General features: G+C 30.9%; 1 protein-coding gene across 1 annotated transcript; it reads right to left on the bottom strand.

Annotated features, from left to right (window-relative positions):
- Positions 1–900: 900 nt before the first annotated feature.
- On the bottom strand, positions 901–6,718 carry LOC102585979 (serine carboxypeptidase-like 25). The gene is made up of 8 exons (XM_006338305.2): positions 6,247–6,718; positions 4,018–4,221; positions 2,432–2,607; positions 2,053–2,334; positions 1,799–1,929; positions 1,625–1,720; positions 1,445–1,550; positions 901–1,343 (listed from the first exon to the last, which is right to left on the bottom strand). Exons 1-8 carry the CDS (start codon positions 6,500–6,502, stop codon positions 1,200–1,202), a joined length of 1,395 nt encoding a protein of 464 aa, XP_006338367.1. The 5' UTR covers positions 6,503–6,718; the 3' UTR covers positions 901–1,199.
- Positions 6,719–10,694: the final 3,976 nt, after the last annotated feature.

The raw sequence follows: 10,694 nt of genomic DNA, 5'->3' as shown, positions 1-10,694 counted from the left end.
TGATCCAATTCGACCAATTAAACACTAAAATTCTTTCTTTCTTTCCTTTTTTTTTTTATTTTCTTCTCATGGATGGCAGATATTTAACAATTTTTTTTTTACTAAGTTCGATTTAGAAATTCTCAAAGTACCTTTTTGATATCACAATAATAATTAATTAGCATAAAAGTATTAAAGCAAAAAAATTAATTCTGGTAAAGTAGACATTAAATTTAGGCTTCTAAGGAAAGTCAACAAAGAAAAGAGAATTTTGGTAGCCCAAAAGTAGGCACTAAAATAGTCATGTGCTTTGACTTTTCACATTCAAATTCCTAATTTGAAGACCGAACATAAACAATTTTGTTTTAATAATTCCTTACCATAATTTTTGCGCCTTGTTCATAGAAATTATTTGTTTGGTTATTTAGTGGATTAAATTTCACCCTACAAAGGAATTGAATCAAATTTATTACTACTTTTTTTTATTGAAGGTCAATTTAATTAAATTTTTGAAAATAAATTAAATTAATTCAATATTTAAAATTCAAAAAATAAAAAAATTATATGAAAAATACTAAGTTCTTGGTGTCAATATTGTATGAAAAAAGAAGAAGATTTTAATAGTATCCCATTATTTGGATCTCATTATTTAGTGGAGATAGAATTTATGTTAGTGGCCTAAAAAAAGGACCATTTGTGCAAATATTCGAATTCATGATGGGTCCACATTGTGATGAATACACAAAGAAGTTTTAATACGGCAATCGCTGAAGACCCAAATTCAATACTGTCTTTACAGTTGAATTTGAATAATTAAGAGATTATTTATTATTTTATATCAAGTAATTTAAAATTAAATATAAATAAATAAAAAATATTTCAAATTGAATATAAATAAGTAAAGATGGATCGAAGAGATTATACTACTAATAAGAATTCAACCCCTTTTTATTGAAATACGAAACATAAAGAAAATTCATTTTCCTAAAACACGTGGAGTAGAATTCAAACCACACCTACCTAATATTGTTACAACAAATTGATACCTTTTTTTTTTCCAACCCAAAGTCCTATTGTAATCTCCCTTTTTCCCATCAATACTCTTTTAAAAGTTGAAACAATTCTTCTTTCAACTTGGCACTCTTTAATTCTTAGCCAAGAGTGGAAACAATTGACATTTTTGAACCATAGATAGTAATAATTATATAATGTCACAACTATCATGACTTGGGAAGTGGCTCTCCTTTTAAAAATGATCTAAATAGTTGATAAGCTGCCCTTGGCTTGAATAATGGCACTTCATGACCTGCCCCTCTTACTGTTGCAAATGTTAGACCTTTGTATACCTCTGTCCAGCCTCCCACCTTACAATAATCATAACATAATTATCGTACGTTGTCAGTGCATATACGTTAAATTTAAATGGACCTTAGAAAACTAGAATTCGGTTTTTTATATTACTGACCTGTTTTTTGACATACCAAGGATACCATGGAGTTGTGGTGGATAACTTGAGCTGTGCTAGTGAATACCTTGTCGCGGTAACGGGTACAACTGAGTCTACATCACCACTGCAATACAAAAAATGATCAAATTGAGTTGCCCTCGAATTTTGGGAATAAGTTTTCAACTCAATATCAAATACCTGAAAACCCAAATTCTCAATCCAGCAGCAATTAGTTCCCGGTAGATTGGGAGAATCGAGTCATCTGTATCGTTCCAGTTTCGATTCAACGTCTCACTGTAAACATATAGGTGCAAGATCAATCAGTTGCAAGTTCAATCAACGTGGTGTGAGTTTGAAAAACAAAGTATTTACCTGCAGGCTGTCCATTTATAAGGAATTCCTGTTGTATTCGCGTGCATAGCCTTCTGCACATCAGGCCTGTTATAGTAAATTTCTGCATACTTCTCCGTGCAAGGATCATAACCTGATAGCTGCTTGAACATCTAATTGATGGAAATTCGAAAAATCAAATCAGAAAAATCTCTTGAGTATGCATTATACCACTATTAATACCTTGTAGATGTTATAAAATGTTGCATTTTTCATGTTGTGATACACATATGTACCTTGTAAGGTCGGTGGGGTAAATTCATGGTCTGCCTAGTTGAACTGCTACCATCAGAACTGTTACAAGGAGGAGCATAAATATTGTACTGATCGATGTTCCCAAATTCTTGATCCATCGCGTAATAGTACAATGATTCACACTCGTTTGATTCTTTATGGCGCTTGAAATCACAAGTGTTCACCAATTGATTGTATGTCTTATCAGAGATCATAGCATGGCTCCACCAATATGTCACAGTTCCTAAGTTGTCATAGTAATTATCTGTCACAGCATTTCCCACCTGCATTTTGATATAAATCGAAAATTCATCTCCAACAAGTTTCAAGATGTTGTTTCAATTAATTAATACTCCAATATGTAAGACATTGAGAGATTACCATGAATCCTTTGAGGTTGATTGGGTTCTTAGAATTGGCATTGTAATGAACTATTTCTCTGGCTAGCTGAGGGACATAATGACCAGCATAGCTCTCCCCAGTGATGTAGACTTCACGATTTCTGTAGCGTGGGAACCGATTCATCCAGTGGATAAGGAACTGTAGTGAGTCCTTAGCTGATAAAAATACACAAAAGAGTCATCATCTTATTCAAATTAGACATGTATATTCCCACATGAATTAATCACTTAACTACAATGAATTAACAAAGTTAGTGCAAAAAACAGGTGCAGATAAGGTTTTTCCAAATCGATAGGACTAGACAGAACAGAGTACTAATAAGATCAAGCACTCAAGTCGTATAATATTTTCCAACGATTAAGTCCTATCAATTACTTGGAGAAGATTTTTGTATCAGTGGCGAATATTTAGCTGATTGATTGATTGAATAGTACTATAGTGGTGATAGTAATTGACTCCAGATAGCAACATGTAAGGTAGCTAACAATTGCAGCATTGACTCCAAAAATCTGAAGGTAGGCCACATTGCAATTGAGTGCTAAAATGCACTTTCTCATGTGCTCCTAAAATGGGCACTTTGCCACAATTGATTACACAGAGGAAAAGTCATCAGCAAGCATGCCACCATCACTTCATGTTTACTAGATTACTACTAGTTATTAGAGAATAAGCAACCAAATATGATTAATTTGTTTTAGTAACATGTTCCATCCGTCCAAGTTAATTGGGTTGCATTATGATCTAGTCGTAATCGTTGACTTGACTAAGAGCCCGTTTGGATTGGCTTAAAAAAAAGTAACTTTTAAGTCAAAAATAAAAAAAGTCAAATTGAAATGACTTTTAAGTCAAAAAATAAAAAGGAGGAAACCTACTTTTGATTTCTGACTTATTTTAAGTCATTTTAAACTTAATACAAATCATTTTTTACTTTGTCAAACACTTCCTAACTTATTTTAAGTCATTTTTGACTTATTTGAAATTATTTTTTATATTTGTCAAACACTTTGAAAAGTCAAGAACTGACTTAAAAGTAAATTTGACCAACTTTTAAGCCAATCCAAACGAACTCTAACATGACTGTTTGGATAGACTTATAGCTTACGACTTGTGAAGCAATAAGCGGCTTATAAGCCATAAGTTAGAAATCCTAACTTGTGATTTTTCAGCTTTTTTGAATTTACACAAACTCTACAAAAATGGTTAAACACTATTTTAGCATAAAACCACTTAAAATAAGCCAATCCAAATCGGGAAAAAGAGAGAGAAGGTTGGGCCACACATTGAGCAAATTGCGTTATGATCAATTAACTAACCCATTTAAATCCAAAAACTTGTTCATTTGTCACGTTTAGTCAGAGCCCAGAGGCAGGCATGCGTCCATCACTTTCATGTTAACTACATTAGGAGTTAGAATAAGCACCCCAAATATGACCATAAATTGATGGTCAATCAGTCAACAGATTTGAGACATTTCAGGAACACAATGGATGGATAAGAAAAAAATAATTGAATTAGCAATAAGACAAAGAGAGAGGGCCTAATCTAAGTCAACAATATGTTCGTACCAGTACGAAAATCCCCGGTGTCAAGGAGATCAGAGGACCTATTGCTGTAGGAAAATCCAACTCCTGCTGGAGTTTCAAGGAATAGTAAATTTGCCAATTTGTTCCATGAAAACTTGTTCACATACAGCCCTGATGCCGTCTTGTTTATCCTGAATGGCCCTATTTCTTCAGATGCACCATAGGCCACTGAAGAGCATCCTGGACCTATTTTTTCCAATGTAAATACTCAATTTTTTGCACAATCAACAAGTTATTTCATCCAGTTTTTCAGTATATCAGGCTTATTACAAAGCAGAGACGGAACTAAGATTTGAAACTTATGAGTTCAAGTTTCTTGTCCTTCTAAGTCATAATGCTCTAAATTGATTATTTGTTAGTAGATGTTGATAAATATTTTATACGAGTATCTCAGTTACTTAACTATATGAATTTCCACTCATGATTAAAATTTTCAAATTTAGAATGAATTAAATATTTAGAACTGTAAAGTTTAAAGACGTCACATGTACATGTTGAATTCACCTATGGTTATAAAATTTATTAGTGTCAGCCCAGAAATCTGAAGTAGTAGCAGAAATTACTAGGACTATATATAAGGGGTCCCCGCAGAAGGGTGTGTCTCCTTTATCACAGATGGTTGAGATGAGCACATGTATCTAATAATGAACAACATGGTCAAGAAATTGAAACCTCATTTATAAGAAAATGACGACAGATCCCAAACAGTACTGAGTTTAGTTGGCTACAATTTAATGTTATCAACAGAATTCAGGGTAAAGAATCTTTCCTATTCTCACTTGAAGACATCTTATTTCTGAGGTCAGAGGCAGGGGTGCAACGGGGTCCAACTGAACTTCTTTTGTTGAAACATTATATAATTATGAAAGTAGGGTAAAAAATATTACTACTCCTTATCTTTTTGCATATAAAAAAATTGTTTAACTCCATTAGTTAAAGAATCCTTACCTTAAAAGAATGGAAAAGTTCCACATGAGATCAAGGCTAGTGTAATCTCTCTCCCTTTAAACTAGCTTTTGGGACGTGAATACGTCCAATACATAATTTTATAGATATCAGAGGACCCACATATTAAGTACCAGATGTCCGGCGTGAGGGGGATGTTATCATGTTAAAGAATTAAAAAGGCTCACATGGATGGGCTCATTACAAGACTTGGTAATCTTTCTCCCTTCCCGCTAAATTTTGGGGCGTTAGTTAGGCTCAATACCTATAATTTCACACTTTTAAGTTAAAAAATTATTACTTTGTGAATCCAATCCCCTAATTTAAATTCTTGGTTTTGTCCTTACGATCCAACCTATGTCCTATGTGAAGAGCATGATGACCACAACAATGCATCTCACGGTTTAACTGAATCCAATATTTTGATAGGTAATGGTTTAGCTTATGAAATTTAATATTTGAATATGTTTTTAACGAGGCAGTTAGGTAGCTGGCATGAGGAAGGTGGTTGCGGAAGCGTTATTGGTGTGGGCATCTATCTTAGACCAGTCTGGGCACGAAATGAAGTTGAAAAATTAAATGAGGACTGTATTTTAAAGGAGTTGGTTGTAACAGCATTGATTTTCACTGCGTGCAAATATTAATATTAAGAGAGAGAAAGAGAAAGAGCAACTGGCAAAGGTAATGTCTTATCTGTTCATGTATAATGAACCATATCAGTCGACAGTTTAGTCATGACCCTCCTTTCCCAGTACTCAATTAGCTAAAAACCCTCAATAATTAACCGACAAAATGACTTTTAAATGCACAACACATAATGTATGTATGAGTCAAAACACATAATCAATGACGGGTGAGATTTTTTTTCCTCTCTCCTATTTCAATTTCACCCAACTAATCCAATAAACGATTTTCTTTCACATACCTACAGAGTTTGAAACCGAAACATATAGTTACAAGAAATACAACCCTTTTTTCTTAAGATCTCCTTTTTAGTTACAGGAAAAAAGAAGGATGAATAAAACAGTAACCAGAAGTTCACGTAATCATAATTAGTGTTCCATTTCCCGAAGAAGTTATATATGTGTCCCCTTGAGGGGGCGGGGCGTACGCGCCAAAAATAGCTACTATCTCCTCCCACTTTTACTTTTCATGTTTGGCTTTATTAATAATAATTTTAATGGATCATTTTAAAGCAAAATATGACAAATAAAAGTAAAAATAGAAAGCAACTTTTCACGTAGAAATTTAAGAGAGAGATCTGACCTCCATTGAGCCAAATAACCAAAGGCTTAGAAAGTGGTTCATCAATAGCTTCAGTAAGCCAGTAAAATAGAGCTCTTCCAGCAAATTGATTGACAGTGACATACCCTGAGTACTGATGGAACGAAACCTTGGGTTGTCCAGGCAGCGATATTATTCTATCAGCGTCTTCTTCATCCTGATGTTTGTTTAAATTTGCAGCACTCACACATACAATTGTTGCTAAAAGCAAAAGCAAAGCTAATTTTCGTTTGGCCATATTGTTGTTGTTGTTGTTGTAGTTGGGCCTTAAGAAAGAAGGAAGAAATTAGAGGTTGCTAGTTGGGGTGTGTGAATAGAAATGGGGTGATATGATATAGGTCATCAAGGGCGGGAGTGTAATGTTAATGGCCGCTCCGCCTCCAATAAATAGGAGAGAGAGAAATTACTACAGCAACTATTGCATGAGTTGATGATATAGACGCGTTCGTCATTTGCTTGTGCTGGGTTTAATTTCTTGTATACTGACACACAACGCAGTTAATATACATAATTCCTTTCTTTTTTATTTGTCTCTCATATTTTTATTTTTGTCAATTTTAGAAAAAAAAAATTAGTACAAATTTAAGATTACAAGATTTAAAGACATTCTTAAAAAAAAATTAAAATTATTTTATGTTTTTTTTTTAAAAATTCATGTTTGGTTGGTTGGTTGATCAAAAATATTTTTACCAGAAAAACAAGTTACCTAACCGATATTTCAAGTTCAGTGTCTTCTCCCTTATACACTCAACGCCCCAACCCCAACCCTCCACCACCCTTGAACCCCTGTCCATGCTACCGTCAAACCCTCCTCCCCACTACCCCAGGTCCTGATCCCATCCCATTGTTGGATTTGAAAGTAACTAGGGTGTCATGCAGAAGCTTACAATTGCAAATCAAATGAAGATAAATTAGACGACGCATAAAAATATACTGAAAGAAACACATATTATTATACGATATGACCAATTGACTTACATATTTAAAAAAACTAATTAAAAGCATAAAACTGTAGAGAGAAAATCTCCTCATAAACAAAAGTTTCTAAATGACTACATTGTGGATGCTATTGTATTATGCTATGAAAATAGAATCTTTAATTTATAGATCTCCAAAAAATTTCCTCTAAGGAAGGAATAACTCAAATATGAAATAAAGTTATATTTTTCTTTCAATAAAAGTTAAAGCATTTATGATAGTAATACTTTAACTTTTCTTTAAGGAAAAAAAATAAATTTCAAATAAGATAAGAAAATTAGAGCAAAATCCTAATACCCGCCACCCTTCGAACCCCATTTTATTATCATAGTATTTTATTAGATTGCATATAAATGATTTCGAAATAATATATTTGTACTTACTTACAAAGACTAACAACTAAATAAGGAATACACTTAATTTTCAAAAAATAAATTAGAAAAACATTTTTCATTAAAAAAAAAAAACATTTTCTGCGTACCAAATACATCACCGGGGACAGTACGGCTTCAAAGTGGAACAACATAATGAACAGAATATTAAGAATATATTAGGCCAATCACATATGCAGATTCTTAAACTTGTTCCATTTTAACCTTTCAACTCCATTTTTTATGTTTCATTTTGGCACTTCTTTCCAAAGAATCAACAAAGTGAGATGTGTGTACTTCACCTGCTATTATTATGTTAAAAAATAATGGACGAACATTTTTTAAAAAAAAATATTTTTTTTCTAGAGTTTCTGTACATTATTGTGTGAAAAAATAATCTGCGAAAGTGTGTTGTTTTTTTAAAAAAGACAATTAGTTAATTTAAATAGCATCACATATTTTTTTTTTCATATCTAGTCTACTTGGATCAAATATCAGCTTTCTAATTTTTCATTCAACTAATTAAATACGAGTAAAAAAAAAACTCATGTTCATTGCTAATTAATAACACTACCGAAAAATGTTGAAACTCAATAGACTTCGTTGGGTTGTCATTGATTTTTTTAAGAAAGAAAATCGACGCACTTTCGTCGGTTATTTTTCACGCAAAATATAGGAAAACTCTTAAAAAGAAATTGTTACTTTTTTTATTAAAAAAAACAATGATAATCCGTCAGTTTTAATTTTTTACAATAATTAACGGATGATCGTCGATTTTTAAAATGCAAAATTACAGTTGAATAACATATATAGAAATAAAGAAATCATAAAATTAGTATTTTGTGTTAAATGGTACATAAAAGAAATAGAGTTGAAGGGTAATCTTTTATTATTTTTTTAAAAAATACTTTTTTTTTGTCTTTCACTCTCTTAGAGAATGTGTGATGCACATTCTCTGCCACATCACTTAGAAGTGCCAAAATGAAACATAAAAATTGGAGTTGAAGGGTTAAAATGGAATAAGGTTGAGTTGAAATGTCAAAATGAAATTTAGGGACAAGTTTAATGTCCCATACATACATATGAAAAAATAATTGGCTGAAGCCAAGTCTTGTTAATTTGTTGTTGTAAATTGTAACTTGTATCCATGCTGCATCATTTACGTACTTACTTAAAGTTAATTAAAAAGATAATACATATTATTTTTATGTTATTAGCTTAAATGAAAAAACTAGTTGATAACTACATATAACTATTCAAAATTATTTCAATTAATAACTATTAAAAACAAGACAAATACCTAAGATTGATATGCTATTACTCCTTTTATTCACTTTTACTATTCCGGTATTTATTTTGCAAAATAAATAAATTTATGAAGAGTTTATTTATTAAATTCCCTTATTTAGGGATACTAAAACTGAGACTCTAATAAATTTGAAAAGTATGGGTACTTAATGATAACGATTTCATTGATAAAAGAATAATTAAAACATGACTCGTAATTATTTATACTTTCATTACATATAAAGTTAAATTATTCCACTACATCCTTACTCATGTAGGGCACAATTAGAAATATTTGATTTTGTACCTCTTTACAATTTAATACATACACACAAAAAAAAAGATTTATAATAAATTTCTTCTCTTTGTAGATGATCATATTGTTTGAGGACCAAAGTCAAGTCTAAGCACTGATTACATGATGAGAGAACATACAATTATTATTGTAGATGATGATAACACTGTAGTTAGGTACATTTATATTTATAATAACAAGACGCTTGACTTTTGTTTTAATAGGTTACAATATAGTTTTGAAAATTTGAATAAACCAAATTAGTATTCCTTCTTCGATATAATTGTGGGCACACATAATTTCATTATCTATCAAGGGCCGCAACCCACCCCCTCCTCTAATTATATAGAAAATAATTAACACATTGCATAGGTCCAAACTATATTTGTAAAAATTTATTTTATTTTATATTTATATTAAGTATTCATTTATTGTCACAGAAAAAGTATATTATATTAACCGACTTAAAATTTGAATTTAATCGCACAACATGTCCTATCTACTCGTCTTGTCTGATGTAAGTGAGCCAAACAAAAAAAAAAAAAAGAATAATTAATTATTAATAATTGTAATAACTAATAAAGAAGTAGATATTTGCACGAACGCTTTATCATATGATTTTATATTGTATATTATATATTTTTGTTAGGGCCAAATAGTGCCGAACATCTAGCGTTAATCCCTCTTGTGATTATTGGACCACCCCCTTTGTTGCAAATAGTCAAAATTAGAAAAATAATAAATATGATTGATATAATCAAAATTAATCGTCATCGAATTTCAAAACATTCTTTAAATTAATAAATTAAATAATATATTTATAAAATAATAATATTTCATGATCCCATCCATATTAATTTAGTGAAGTTTTAGTTTATGTTCATTGTTCAGTACTAATTTTCTATTTATTTACTTTACTAAGTTACTTTTATTAATTATGTTTCAAATTTAATTACTAGTACTGCAATAAGTTTAAAAATATTACTTACTGATAAGAGATTCTTTAACCAATCTCTCCTAATTTAGATAAATGAATACATAAAAATACTTTTAACATATTGCACTACAGACTGGATTATCTTCGTTTCATATTTTACTTGTTCTACGTTGATCAGACACCCTTCTTAAAGAAAATTTTAATTATAGGTATATTTTACTAAATTAATCTTATTAATGATATTTTGAAATTCTAATTTTTACTTCTATCATTTTATGTAGTTAAAAAAAAAAAAGATAGTTAAATTCTCTTAATTTGCTTAAATAAATATTTAAAATAAAAAGAAAAAGTATAATAAACCTCTTCATTTTAGAAACTTTGGAGAGTCCACAGTTGACATAATGTTCGTGTAAGTAGACATCAATAAATTCCATAAATTAAATTGCTGGAAACTCATTATGAATCAAAAGCTAATAGTACATACTCGTTAGTTATATCTAGAAGATACTACTCGTTCCGTTCCATTTTACATGTCATATTCTGTTATCGAGAATTCAATTAC

The sequence above is a fragment of the Solanum tuberosum genome, unplaced genomic scaffold (assembly GCF_000226075.1).
Source record: "Solanum tuberosum cultivar DM 1-3 516 R44 unplaced genomic scaffold, SolTub_3.0 scf00004, whole genome shotgun sequence".
Lineage (NCBI taxonomy): Eukaryota > Viridiplantae > Streptophyta > Magnoliopsida > Solanales > Solanaceae > Solanum > Solanum tuberosum.
This window is presented reverse-complemented; position numbering and strand designations above follow the sequence as displayed.